The sequence below is a fragment of the Panthera uncia genome, chromosome D2 (assembly GCF_023721935.1).
Source record: "Panthera uncia isolate 11264 chromosome D2, Puncia_PCG_1.0, whole genome shotgun sequence".
NCBI classification, from domain to species: domain Eukaryota; kingdom Metazoa; phylum Chordata; class Mammalia; order Carnivora; family Felidae; genus Panthera; species Panthera uncia.
Genome location: NC_064818.1, coordinates 67032688 through 67047471, shown reverse-complemented (window position 1 = coordinate 67047471; position 14784 = coordinate 67032688). Strand labels below are relative to the sequence as shown.

General features: G+C 45.1%; 1 protein-coding gene across 4 annotated transcripts in view; it reads left to right on the top strand.

Annotated features, from left to right (window-relative positions):
* Window positions 1-11047, top strand: part of GPAM (glycerol-3-phosphate acyltransferase, mitochondrial) — a 62993-nt gene extending 51946 nt beyond the window's left edge. For 3 of the 4 annotated variants that reach the window (XM_049645755.1, XM_049645753.1, XM_049645754.1), the window contains exons 15-21: window positions 532-796; window positions 1273-1415; window positions 2553-2630; window positions 3265-3405; window positions 5006-5195; window positions 6379-6437; window positions 7106-11047. In XM_049645755.1, the coding sequence (XP_049501712.1) occupies window positions 532-796; window positions 1273-1415; window positions 2553-2630; window positions 3265-3405; window positions 5006-5195; window positions 6379-6437; window positions 7106-7222 (993 nt within the window). In that variant the 3' untranslated portion in view covers window positions 7223-11047. The remainder of the gene's footprint in view (window positions 1-531; window positions 797-1272; window positions 1416-2552; window positions 2631-3264; window positions 3406-5005; window positions 5196-6378; window positions 6438-7105) is intronic. The other variant, XM_049645752.1, reaches the window with a different exon arrangement.
* The last annotated feature ends 3737 nt before the right edge of the window (window positions 11048-14784 follow it).

Genomic DNA, 14784 nt, shown 5'->3' with positions numbered 1-14784 from the left:
GATGTGCAGTAAGTGTTCTGACAGCTGACGGTTTCCAAGCTATTTGATTTGTATTTAGGACCATCTTCCCTTAATGTGTCTGTCTAAGCCCTGTGACGGGAGAGTGTGTCTGTCCCATTCACAGTCATTTCTCAACACCAAACGTAGTGCCTGTGTGTGTGTGTGTGTATACACATATGCACCAAATAAGTAGTTGTCAGATAAATATTTAAAATGAGGGAAATTACTGCTAAGAAATAAGCACTTCTTACTTTTAGATGGCTGCTGCTTCCCTTTGTCACCTTATATGCTCCTATCACGTGTGGTGGCCAGAGTGTTCTCTGGATGTGAATATCTTGGCTTGCTGGAGGACCGGCCTCTTCACCAGTTTTCTGGCCACCTGTGCACTGATATTCTGGCCCTTTTCCTGTATGTGCCAACAGCAGGCTGCAGGAAAGCCAAGGCAAGGAGAAAACTCCTCGGAATGGCCTCATGGCCTTTTGGGACGTAGGTTTTCCACTGTCGTGAGACCATTTCTGTCTGTTTCTCTAGGGAATTGATCTCTCCACATTGGTGGAGGACTTCTTTGTGATGAAGGAGGAAGTCCTGGCTCGAGATTTTGACCTGGGGTTCTCAGGAAACTCCGAAGACGTAGTTATGCACGCCATCCAGCTGCTGGGAAATTGTGTCACGATCACTCACACCAGCAGGAATGATGAGTTTTTTATTACTCCTAGCACAACTGTCCCGTCAGTCTTTGAACTCAACTTCTACAGCAACGGGGTACTCCATGTCTTCATCATGGAGGCCATCATAGGTATGACCTGCCCCGGGGTACCCTCATGGGCAGCAAAAGGGCCTAAAGCACAGAGTGGTGTTGATTTGGATGGTAGCCCCTTGTTTAAGGGAATGTGTTGCTGTATTTTCAGTTTTCAAATAAAAATAGAATCTCTATCACTATAGCTTATTCTTACATTTATCAGCAAGTAGTTACTGAATTACTGTTTGCATAGTATACTTATTACTGAGGAGGAGAGGGAACATGTTTTGCTCTCAGGAGCTGGAAACGTGACTGAGACAGCACTACACGTAGCAGTAAAATGAGTGTAGGGCGCTCAGTTGCGATCAAGAGGGGGCAGAGGAGAAGGAGAGCAGGAGGGTCGGAAGTGCCTGAGGAATGTGTTTGATGGAGTTGGGATCCCATGGAATCATGAGCCCTGGATCCTGAAGGGATTTATGGAAATTCTTGGAGCTGTAAGGCTGTTGGCTTCATTGACGCATCTCTTTCCTTAGCTTGCAGCCTTTATGCGGTTCTGCACAAGAGGGGCTCTGGAGGGTCTGCCGGAACGTCCCCTAACTTGATCAGCCAGGAGCAGCTCGTGCGGAAGGCCGCCAGCCTGTGCTATCTGCTCTCTAATGAAGGCACCATAGCTCTCGTAAGTGAAGAGTCCTTCGTGTTGCCTGTTCTTTTTCTTGAGCATTTTTGTGAAAACACAAGCCACCTTTGTGTTTTTGTCTCAGAGGCTGTTTGGTCTGTTGTTAAAGCTGTACGCTCTACTCCTGGGTCTCCGTGACCATCCGGTCAACATGTTGTGTACTATCTTTGTTTGCTATTGGGGTCACTGCTCCAGTGAACCCTTCATGCAGCTGGGAGGCATGATAGGACAGATGGCTCAACATTCTCCATCAGTCAGATCCAAAGTTACTGAGCTCTTATTGTACATAAGGCACTGGGTCAGAGGTTTGTAAATTATTAACATGCCCAGAAGATAAGAGCTAGAAACAGTCTTAAAAATCATCTTTGCAAGCCCTTGTCATTTTACAAATGGGAAAACTAAGACCCAGCAGTACTGATGAGCATTTATGTTCTATTCAGGCACTTCTAGACATTCACAATGAGACATACATATTAGGCAATAGATTCTGTTTCCTCAAAGTCATCAACAAAAAGAACTCGTATTCTATTTAAAGTCTAATACTCTTTCCCACTCATTTGAACGTGTCCTGGAACATTTATGAGTACATGTATTGTGAGTACAGCCCTCCTCCATAGCAGCATTATTTGTGTGTGGTATATTGTCCTGTTGGGGAATCTGTTTTGCATGAACTTTGGACAGCAGGATGGAATGGGGTAGGTAAAGCTCCCAGGATTGACCTTGTCCTTTTCCTGAGTCATTTTTGAGCTATTTGAGTATTGTCTTTCCTCATCTACCACTTTTATGTACAATATTTACTGTGAGGTAGCATTTGCAGAGAAATTATCTCAGAAAGAAAAAGAAATAGGTGGTAGGGCCCGACAGGCAGTCCTGATGAGGACTTGCTCCCCTGCGGGAGACGCTGAGCTCGGGGCACCCTTTGCACGTGGTGGCACCCTGGGTGCTCTGACAGAACGAGGGCTCTTCATGGGCTTTGCCTTTGACCAGGCATTTAGCGAGAGGGTGGGCAACGGGGATCTTAGGGCTTCCCAGTGGCATGAGGGGGTTGATATGGAAGCATTTGGCAGTCACCTTGTACCGTGTTTCTGTCTTTAGAAAAGTCGGCGACATTTGTATTTAAATGCCTTTTCTTTTCAGCCCTGCCAGACATTTTACCAAATTTGCCACGAGACAGTAGGAAGGTTTATCCAGTATGGCATTCTCACAGTGGCAGAGGTGAGAGGTGGCTTTGCTTTATTCGCCTTTGCTTAGGTTCTCACTCTTCCTTCTCTTTCCTCACGATTATTTTAACTAATGTTACAGGCAGTTATTTCAGCCAGTAATCACATTTGGTATATAGTCAAGCCCACATGAAAAGAAAAGTAAGGATAGGGAGAGTAAATGTCTTTGGGGATTGTTTTTAATACTTTGGTTTCTTTTGTGTCACTGGTCTTGTCCGGAACCCATTGTGACTTGATTCTGTGATACCCAGAAGTTTTCATTCCAAGATGAGATGTTTTATGTATCAGTGCTTGTGGTTTGCACGCACGCGTTTTTCTCTTTTGAGATTTTAAGTTTTGTAGATTTAGGACAGCAAGTACGGCCTGGGAAAGTAGATACCAATTTAGAGGAGGTGGGGGTATTATTATTTGCTCTGTCTGGTAGCTTCCCCCGCTGCCTCTTTCTTGTTTCCTTCCCTGCTCTCTCCCAAGTGATTCTGAGTTTGGAGAGGGAGGTGCTCTGTGGATGCTGTGAGGGGCAGTGAGAGAGGGGAGGGCCGTGAGAGAGGATACTTTGTCTGCTGTCCAGCCAGGCAGATGTCTGTGTGCCTGCGCATATTTATTTCCTGTTGGTCATCTCTTTGGCATAGCAAGATGACCAAGAAGATACTAGTCCTGGTCTCGCTGAGCAGCAGTGGGACAAGAAGCTTCCGGAGCCTTTGTCTTGGAGAAGCGATGAAGAAGATGAAGACAGTGATTTTGGTGAGGAGCAGCGAGATTGCTACCTGAAGGTATTTCGGTGAAGAATTCTGGTGGACATTACACTGAAGAGTTGGGGTTTATGTTGCCCTTAGTTAGTGAGGTTCTTATAAACGGGACTCGGGTGGCTTATTCCTATCTCTAGCACCCATAAACCAGCCACAGTGCTTTCTGCCTGGTAAAGATACTCAAATGTTTGAGGTGAATGAATACCCCCCAGTGGTTCAGTTTGGGTGTAGGCAATGGAAAAGGACACAAGTGCAAATTCGGTAAGATGAACGTTGGGAAGGAGACGTGTCACAGCCCTGTCATCAGAATGCACAGGTGCAAATGTGTTTCCCTACACTTACGCTCACTCCTGAAGAGGGAGGACTTTCACTCAGTCATCAGTAAAGCCAGGCAGTGCCCAGAGTTGGGGAGAGATTTCTATTTGGCTGTCACTGGCCGGTGACTCTTTCTGAGTCATTCTCAGTCTTGCCAACCCTCCCAGAATTTCATACATTGAAGTCTTTGCCTTCAGTTAAAACAAATCCGGATCATCATAGGAGAAAATTTAGATTTCTAAGAGATTGATTGTCTCTGGTTTGTAATTTTATAAGTTGATGACCCATGTTTTTCTGAGTATTTTAAGTGGATTACTCTTTAAAAAAATTTTTTTAATGTTTATTCTTGAAAGAGAGAGAGAGAGAGAGAGAGAGAGGGAGACTGAACGTGAGCAGAGGAGGGGCAGAGAGAGGGGGAGACACAGAATTCAAAGCAGGCTCCAGGCTCTGAGCTGTCAGCACAGAGCCCAACGCAGGGCTCGAACTCATGAACTGCAAGATCATGACCTGAGCCAGAGTCAGCTGCATAACCAGCTGAGCCACCCAGGCGGCCTGGCACTAAGTAGTTTACTCTTTTTGCAGTGGTATGATACCTCCAATTTACACACACACACACACACACACACACACCCACACCCACACCCACACCCACAGACTCAGGAGGTGTAGCTTTTGGAGAGTCGAAATGACCTTTAGGAGTTTTTCCATTTTGAGTGTTCATGGTTTTAAGAGGGGGAGTGGTCTTAACTCAGCACTGCAAGGGGCTTATCCGAGCTAGCCTGTTAGGGGTGGGTGCAGTGAGAGCCCCGTCTGCCACACGCACCTCGTCACCACTACTGTCATCCCCACTGTGTTACCATGTGGGCCAGAGGCCACTTAGTGGTGGCAGCCAGCGCAGGCTGCGAAGGACCGAGGTGACCTTGGTGGTCTTGCCAGGTGCCTTCTTTCACACTCGAGCGCTGTGGAGCTGGGCTTCGAACCCTGGAGGGCCCAGCTTTGGGACCGGCTATTTTCAGTGATGGCAAAATGTCATAATTCTGTCATTTAAGTATGACCGGTTCTTCCAGGCAGCTGCTTAGTGAATGTAAATCTCAAGTACTGCAGGAAAGAGGACTGTCGTGAAGAACCCATTTCACATCCAGAGTCCTTTCCGGCAGAGGGTCTGTGCCCCCGGAGTGGCAGGCTGCTTCTGGGGGGTGACTAGTGAGAGGCCGCCGTCTCAGTTGCCGCCTCTCAGGAGGCCCCTGTGTCCGCGTGCTTGCTTCTTCTCTCCCGCCGGTGACCGCATGGCCCGCTCTCGCACTCCCAGGTGAGTCAGTCCAAGGAGCACCAGCAGTTCATCACCTTCCTGCAGAGGCTCCTGGGGCCCCTGCTGGAGGCCTACAGCTCCGCTGCCATCTTCATCCACAACTTCGCTGGCCCGGTTCCGGAGCCAGAGTATCTGCAGAAGTTGCACAAATACCTGATCGCCAGGACGGAAAGAAGCGTCGCTGTGTATGGTATGTGTGTCGCCACCGTGGCTTCTTTTAAAAGTTGTGCCTTTTTCGATTATAGGAATCTGCTAATTGTAGACAGTTGGGAAAAATTGCACACTTAACCTGACCTCCGACTTCATAGACTCCTGTTAGTGTCTGTTTTTGTACGTTATATAAACGGAATGATACAGTTACGTAGTCTTATGTCCGGCTTTTTTCACCTGACATCGTAAGTGAGGTTCGTACATGTTAGTGCGTGTGGGCGGTTGTTCATTCTGTTGCCTTATAGTGCTCCACCATATAAATACTTCTTGCATATGATTTCTGTCCATCATCGATGGATAGTTGGGTTGTCTGCACTTCGGAGCTACTCTGACAGGTGCCACTGTGAATGTGTCCTACGTCCTGGGCAAACGCACGCCCACTTGTACACTGGGTGCATCTAGCAGTCGTCTGGCAGCTTCAGTAAGCACTGCAGGTGACTCCTGGGTGGTCGTGCCCATTTGCACTCCAGCAGCCGCGTGTTTCCAGTGCTCCACACCCGGCCGACATTCGCTGTATAAGAAGTGTGATCTGGTGGGAATAGTGTTTTATATAGTTAACGGCTTAGGACTGACACTGCTTGGAATCGATATTTTCTAGAGCCAGAAGGGATCTAGAGATAATTTCTCTCTAGGCATCTCTCTCTGTCTCTCCATATCCATATAGATGAATATATAGAGATAGAGCCACCCACTTAATAGATGAGGAAACTATCGTAGATCACATAGCTAGTTAATGGGCAAACCCGGGTCCAGAATTCTCTTCTTCTAACCCCTAGATTTGTGCCCATTCTGGTTCCACTGATGTGAGCATCGTCTGTGCGTCAATGTGCAGTTTAACAGAATTTCTACACCCTGTCTTGGTTGCCTCTCTCAAGAACCTTTCAATATGGTTGTTGGTGTTTCTTCTTCTTTTCCTTTTCTCTCTCGTTTCCTCCCTCCCTCTCTCTTTCTTCTTGCTGTTTTTTCCTTAAAAGATGACAGAGCAAGTTTAAGGAAACAGCAGATCCTTTGAGACCTCACGGGTTGCAGTAGCAGAAATGGAGCCTGGCCCCAGTCTGCTGATGTGCGCAAGGCTTCCGGCACCTCCCACGCTTTCTTACTGTGGATGTTGGCATTTTTGTGTTTGCTGAACTTTTTGACAAGGTCTTATCCTGTCTCTACAGCTGAGAGTGCCACTTACTGCCTTGTGAAGAATGCTGTGAAAATGTTCAAGGATATTGGGGTGAGTGCCCACCACTTACAGTACAAAGTTGTGTCTTCTGTTCTCTTTCCGCCCAGATCTAGTCTATCTGAGCCACCTTTGTTTGGGGTGGGCCCTGAGAAAAGCAGTTTCTGCTGGACTAATCATGACAGCGTTTCTGGGGATTGAGAGAGGGCGGGTTATGCTGAAGGTGAGGCCCATCAGTACAGATTTATTTGGATGTTCCAGAACTTTGCTGATTTTCTTCTTCATCCCCAAACCGTTTACATACAACAGGTGTTGGGGTGTTTCAAGCTGCTAGTACAGTTTTGGTAGGGATGTTAATGAAGCCATATGATTTTCAGTTGTTGTGTTTTTGCTGGTATTGCCAGAAGTATTGTCCAGTGTACTTACCTTGCTGTGGGACATGAGTTCCATGGAGGTACTGATAGCCTTTGTAAGGGACTTATTTGTGACTTTATTCTAACACAAATTTTAAAGTATACTGATTGGACTCTGCCCAAGAACACCACACCCACGTCCATAACCTCCACACCCCGTACTCGTAAACACCCACATGCACATTTGCTTAAAGCCAGGATATGATTTTATGTGCCTTCCTGCCTCTCAGGGTCTAGGACACAGGTCAGGGTTGGTGCCAGAAATGTCTCCTTTCTTCGGTTTGTCCTTAATTTCAACTTTCTCTCTAGGTTTTCAAAGAGACCAAACAAAAGAGAGTGTCTGTTTTAGAACTCAGCAGCACGTTTCTACCTCAGTGCAACCGGCAAAAACTTCTAGAATACATTCTGAGCTTCGTGGTGCTGTAGGTGACTCCTGGCCCCGTGGCGAGTGAAGGGAGTGGGGCACGTCCCTCGTGGGCTCCAGCCTCTGGCTCCAGAGTTGAAGGCGCTGGCGTGTGGTCAGGCCTGACCTGTCCTGATGTGACCTGCAGGAACACAAGTGCCTTCCCCTCCGCGGGCCTGTGCTTCTCCCACCCTGAGATGACACAGCAGCCCCCGTGCAGGTGACACTGGGGCCTCCACCTCCGCTTGCAAATCGTCGGTAGATGACACAATGAGATATCAAAAAATCATCTTGGAGTCTATTAGAGATTCACCTTTAAGCCTAACTGTTAAGAACTAATTCCTGTGATGGGCACAAAAACATAGATTCATTCTAGAACCGAATCTTGTATAGTGTACCTAATACTGTTGGATAATTCGTCGGTATATTTTCTGATTAATGGTTAATGCTTCCTTTAAACATGATCGGGTCATCCATTCACTGTGTGTGGTTTTGTTTTTTTTTTTGTTTTGTTTTGTTTTCCAGTTTTATCTTTGTCAATAGTAGCTAAATTTTAAAGGGGACACCTTTCATCCCAAAGTGCTTTACAAATGAACGGGCTGATCTGTATCACACCCAGGTATCACTGTGCTGTCCTTTGCAGTCAGATTTAGAAAGTGTTTTAAGAACTACATGAAAACATGAGGTTAGGTCAGAAATAGAGCTAATGTGATCAAACAGTTAACATCAGGAAGTAAATTTGGCTGGCAAAATTCAAGGTAAACTTTGCCAGAACACTGACTTTGAACACTTCTGCCCATATAAAAAGTGCCATTGAGTTTTAAATGACCAGCAAGTATTTAGGAACAAGTCCTGTTTTATTTCTGCACTGTTTCCCACCCCTCTTGGCACCTGCCTCTCAACAGGTGCAGCTACTTCTTAGAGATCTTTCCGCTAAATAGCACCTGGCCTAACTTGATTAGCTTGGTCTGATGGACTGTGATAGTGTTAAGTATCGGGGCTCTAGGCTGCCGACCCGGGGCTCTCATGTACTGCGTACAGGTTGTGCACTGCCCCAGTCCAGGTGACTGGTACCCACTCAGGCTGTGTGGTATACAGCATGTGGTGGCCCCCTCGACAGGCAAATGGTTGAAGGCATTTATGGAGTTTTAGCTGCGAGGAAAAACGATGGGTTTTTAAAAACGTATATGGGCTAATATGCCGAAACCCTGAGGCCACATAGTGGCAAACTATGATGAAAAATTGCTCGTAATGGGTAGGTGCCTTGTTATGAGCAGGAACATAATTATTTGTTGTAGTGATGGTATGGATTTCATAAAGATCATGTGATATTAAAACATTTTCTAACAGTTTATTGTTCTTTCTGTTCACGGCATTATGGAATTAGGAATTTTTCCTGATGAATATGGCATATAGTCTTTGAATTTAAAGGTACTGAGAATTAAGTTTGTACTTTTATAAGCTTGGACTTTAAACACTAATGGTATCTCATGAATATCCCGTGCGTGTCGGGAGAGGGAAGGGTACTTACTGGTTGGTATTTCACAGTGTACGAAATAGCTCGTTTGAAACTCCTAGCAATAACGCTGTGCCGTTGCGATCTTTTTCCAGTCTTCTCAAATTCCACGTTTAAAATATGTTCGTTCTTTGTAGGAACTCGTGTACCCTTAAGCCATCGTCAGTGTTGTAGCGGCTCTGGTGCGGAGCGGGCTCTTCACCTTGTAGCACTCCATTTTACTAACCCGGAGAGAGGAACGTGTCTTCTTTTGGCTGGAGCTGTGCACATGGGGAACACCCACGGAGGCTGTCTTATTCCCCGTGAGTGGCCCTTTCCTAGGCAGGCAGTCATTGAACTCATCTCTCTCGTTCCCCTTCTAAATTATAGATCAAGGATTACTCAGGCTGTCTCTTAGTTACCTGGAGGGTCAAGGTTGGGACTGACCGTGAGTGGAATCAGCTGCACTGCCTGTGACTTCTGCTAAGAGCTCCTGCCATGCCCGCCCAAGCAGGAAACAATGGCTTCTCTGGCTTCATTTCCCTTTTCAGTTGGTTTGTCTTCTAGAAATCTAATCAGATGCTTTGGGGAATGCAACGTATGATTTGCTAGCTCTCTTGCAACTTAACTCACTGTGAGAATAAATATGCATGCTTTTTGTAATTAACTGGTGCTTTGAAAACCTTTTTTAAGGAAGAAAAATCTCAACCAAAGTTATGCTCATCCACACAAGCTGACCCTGAGTTAATTTTAGCACAACTCATTCTTCAGTGCCTCATTACTGAAAACAACATACATCATCACAGTAAGGCTTCCAGATTAGCACTGTTTTGCTTAAAGATTTATTCTCACTGTTTTCCAAAAGCGAATGGCTTCCATGTAAGAATAAACAAACTAGGTGCTTGTAAATAATTTATTACAGTTTACTCTATTGCATTTCTGTAAACCTGAAATGCATGCCCTCCAGGGGAAGACTGTGAGTCAAATTAAAAAACAAAATCCAATAACAAGCAATACGAAACTGCACGCTTTCAAATTACCAATGTCCTAAGTGATTTCAGAAAAGGGGAAGGAATTTCTGCTCCCTTAGCTTTGAAGAAAAACAAAGGGAAGGCACTAGTGTGAACCGTGTAGCACTAGTAACAGAGAAAGTATTCCGAATCTTCCTTCTCGGATTTGTCGTCTCTGGAAGTCAGAGAGGTGAGCGGATTGCAATGAATGTAAACTCAGATTGTGGAACTTGCGGTCCCCCAAAGGGGAAAAGCACATCCCATGGTTCTCCATGTAATCTGAGTGCACTGTGAGATGCTCATTGGTGTTTTGTAGAAGTGTTGCTGGGTAAAATAAAAGTGTATGTGAATCCTCTTTTTTTTTTTTTTTAGAAACTCAGGGTTTGCTCTAGTGTAGCAAGGGCTCAAGGTGTGCCGGTCCCAAGCCTGTTTAACCCAGCATTTCCAAACTATTGTGACCCCAGGATCTTTTTCAAAACCCCTTTATACCCCTACGAACCTCCACGAAGCCATGGAAAACATTTTGGGAAGCACTACGTTAAACAGTAACAGCAGGGAGGCAGAATTTGCATGCATTTTGTATAATCTAATGTTCTAGTTAATGGGTGTACATTTCCTCCCCTGGAGACAATAAGCACAGAAAACTGTAATATAGGTAGTCTGATATCTTTCCTTTGATGGAAAGATCAGCTGTCAATGATCCTGGGTTTTTCCCTAAAAGTAGCAAAATTAACACAAGGATTAACTGGGGTAAATAATGAAGATTTTAATTCAGATCTAGAAGAAAATATTGCACAACTGAATGCAGATTTTTATCCACAGATAGTTCTAGTGTTTAGAAATGATAAGACCTATCACTGAAGTTTATAAGACCTAATTTGGATGTAAATCTGTTTTTTAAAACACTCTTTTTAGGAACTTGAGACTTGGCATCTGGCATTCTAGTTTAATACAAACTAATGATCGCATTTGGAAGAATTTTGCCTTTATTTCTAAACATCTAAGGCTCTGAAATGCCTTGATGGAAGGTGTTATTTTCCTGTTGTACAAAGAAATGTTAAATTGTTGTAAAAAGGCTTACTATAAAGTACTGTGAAATAATACTATGTGATTTTGTGAACGAAACTTATTTGGAAACGTTGATTGATTTTTATGCCTGTTAATGTATTGTCAGAAGCACAGAAGTGTAGTTTTGTTTTAATAAACCAAAAAATGAATATATTCTTGATATCTCAAATTTGTAGTTGAAAGTTCCCTAATAGGTTATTATACCATTGCTCTTGTTGGACTTTACATAGGACTTTAATAAAATGTTCATAGGAAATAGCCTTGCATAAATTTATGGACCCCCAGTGGATGGTTTTTATCACTGACCCAGAGCTCTTCAAATTTGATCAAGCTTTTTATCTCCTTCATAAATATTCGTATCACAGAGATCTACTTTGAGTTTCTGTAAAGATTCCTTTAAACCTGGTGCTTCTGTCATATCTTTCTGTACTGAAGTGTTAGGTTTTTTCCACTAGTTCATAATAGTTGCTCAGAAATTACTTTTTTGACAAGTAAGGCAAGTATTTTCTTAGAGCACTATTTTCTGTGGATCCTTCGAAAGCCTTCAAACGCAGCCTTCTCGAGAGTGCACCCTCCAGAAAGGGTGGCGGCCACATGCCTGGACCATGCCGTCCATGCCCTTTGGGTCCATGACATGTCTGTGACCCTGACACCCCAGACCACGAACCCTGCTCTCCACCAGACCCTCTATCTGAACTTGGTACTTTGTCCCCTCTGATTTGCTTTGGAAGGTTCTTGCCAGGACTATATCCTTGCCCTCTGGTGCGTTCATTCTTTGCATTGGCAACTTTCTTGCTGCCGCCCAACGTGACCTTCCCCTTATCATACAAAGTTCCATTTTTTACAACCACTTACTCTAAATGGATGTTAATTGAAGTCTCATCTCTTAATGTTCAGTTCTGTGCTCACTCATTTTAGTCCTGTTTATTCCCCCTTTTCACACCTTGCAGTCTGTCCTCACACCCATCTAGTAAAATTCTAATGTCCCTCCTTGACGAATACAAAGTCATTTTCCTACTTGTCCGCAGCATGTGTGGTGTTGTCCCTGCCACAGCCTGTCCTCTCACTGAGATGCTCTCTTGTTCTTCCAGTTTCCCTGGCCCTCTGGTCTTCTGTCTCTTCAGGATTCCACGCTTCACCTCTTCCTTGCCTCCCACGCTTTATCAGATGGTCCTGGTATTGTTTCGGGAACCTCTGAGTTAAAAAAAAAAAAGTGAATTTTGTCCGAAATTTTTATTTGTTTTTTTAATATGAAAGCACCTGGTTTTTACATGGTGGTGCGACAAACTGTGTGGATGGCGTACACGGCTTCCCAGGACCGCGTAGATCTTGGCAGCTGCCAGTTCCCGCCTTCTGGCCTGGCTGAAAGCAGTTACGAAAGCACCAGTTCCAGAGGCCCCTTCCAAGAGCCAGAGGGCGATCCATTGTTGGGAGAAGGTTGACCTTGCTCCTCTGAGTTTGGCAGGGATGAAGTCTCAAACCAAGGCTTTGATGATGACCACTGGCTAGTGTTTAACCAGGCAGGCAATGGGCCTCTGAGTCGGCCTTTGATGTTGGGCTCATTTCCATGCCCACGTCAAGGAAAGCGCACGTCCAAACAAGTCAGTGTTGCCACAGGCGGTGGCTTTGGTGTTAGTGCAAAAGCTGCTTCTGACAGGAAGTGATTAGAATAAATGCACAGGCTCAATTTCCAGCCTTCTGGGAAGACGTCTTGCCACCTTCGCATTGCAGGTCAGTTGAAAATTAGAAGGCAAAGAATCCGTACAGATACTCTGTCAAACACCTGCCGAAAATCCTCAAGTTGCGTAGCCAGGGTAGAGAACTCAGTGAGGTGCCCGCATACAGCAAGGACCTCCTCTGGGGTTCTTTGTTGGTGAGCTGATCCTATACCTAGACCCCCGTTTGCCTGCTGTGGTCCCTTCCTAACTATGAGTAATGCCCTTTTGGCTCTCAGAAGAGACTAGGTGCAGATCATAGGTCATGTGGTCACTGTATCCGTGGGGATACGCATCTGCCCGTCAGTGACAGAGAGGATCCTCCTGCTAGCCTGGAGAAAGAAGCTACTTTGTTGGGATACCATTAGTTTATTATAAAAGACATGGACGTTATTTGCATGGTGGACGATTTCACTGGAATGGGCAGCTTTGCTCGATGCTGTTTCAATAATGATTTCTTTCAGTCTGCATCCTCTCCGATATTGTCACCATCTCTCAAATAATCCGTGTCATCTGAACTACTTTGGTGCCTCCATATTCTAGGAGAAGAACTATCTCCAATGTTCACGGGGAATCTCTCCACCCTTTGCTTTTAGAGTCTGATCCACTCCGGTGGTATTGCTACCACTGTTGCTTGCAGTATTGTTCCTTGAGACTTTTCCGGAAGCGTGATGTCTCTGTTTGTTACAGTTTTGGCTGCTCTCTTTTCAACTAAAACTCCGTCAGAGAGGGGAAGAAACTCTTTTTAAAAAGTTTTTTACATTTTATTTTAAAGAGAGCACGAGACGAGGAGAGGGAGAAGGAGAGAGAACCTTAAGCAGGCTCCATGCTCAGCGTGGAGCTCTAGGCAGGGCTCGATCCCACGACACTGGGATCATGACCTGAGCTGAAATCAAGAGTCGAAGCTCAACCAACTGAGCCACCCAGGCATCCTCAAGGGAAGAGACTTTCTAAATGGCTGTCCTGCCATGACTCTGGCTGTTGCAGTTTGGACTTCACTACATTTTTTTTTTTTTTAATATACTCAGATGTTTACCACTTGAGAACTTTACCAACTTCAAATTTGCTTGTAAGGAAATGTTTATAAACATCTAACTGCCGCCTCTTGAGCGAATCTGAGCACTTAAGGGGGGACAGCAGAGACACAACGCCGATGCTCTCTAATCTTTCCGTTTTTCAGGATCCCCCAAAGTGCATCTCTGCTAGTACTTTTGGAGGGTTTGAGGCCAAATCTGCATGCTTTGTAATTTCCCTGTTAAATACCACTGTTAAAATGGTGAGCAAAATACCCTGCTTCTCTTTGTATGACTCTAGGTGTGCATGGTGGGGAAGAGAGCTACCTGTCTCCCTTCACCTAATAAGGAAAACCAGAGCTGCATGGGGCCCAGGATCAGGATTTCAAGGAGGGAATGAATACGGTTGCTCTCTGTTGATTGGTGGTTCTCTAGGGTGATCGCCAGACAAGCAACATCAGCACCACTTGGGAACTTGTTGGAAAAGCAAATACTTTCGGCCGCACCCCAGTGCCCAGCGGTCTGTTTTAACACACCCTCAGTGGTCTGAGAAGCTCCAGACACACTGCCTTGGCAAAAATTGAAGTGTCACACTTGTGCACATTTTAATCAGGAAGTGGAAACGAGGGGACAGCGATTGGTAATAAATACCCTTTCCAAAAGGCTTCTTCTCGGGAAAGTAGGAACGCCATCAAGTAAACTTGACCGAATTGGGCTATGGGATGACAGAGCTTGGACTCTATGCATGTTGAGGCACATCTGCATTGGGAAACGGTAATAGTGAGGCTGGTCATCGCTTAGCGGTCTCTAGATGAGGACACGCATACCTCCTGCCTTGTGTGACTTGTCATCTGGGTGGTTCTCAGCACTCAATTTATGAAAAGAAAGGCATGCCCAAGTGTTGTTCTGTGTGTGAATTTTATAGAGCCCTTCAAATCACTGTTTGTCATAATTTTTTTTTTAATTTTTTTTAACTTTTATTTATTTTCGAGAGACAGAGACAGAGCACAAGCGGGGCAGGGGCAGAGAGAGAGGGAGACACAGAATCCGAAGCAGGTTCCAGGCTCTGAGCTGTCAGCACAGAGCCCGACACGGGGCTCAATTCGCACACTGCAAAATCATGACCTGAGCCGAAGTTGGATGCTGAACCGACTGAGCCAGCCAGCTGTCCCAGTTTTTATTATTTGTCATAAAAATTATTTTTAATAAAATGTCTAACACATTGTTTTGCTGGAGGCAATCAACTTTCTTGTAGTTTCACATCTTCATGTAATTTTCTAAGTT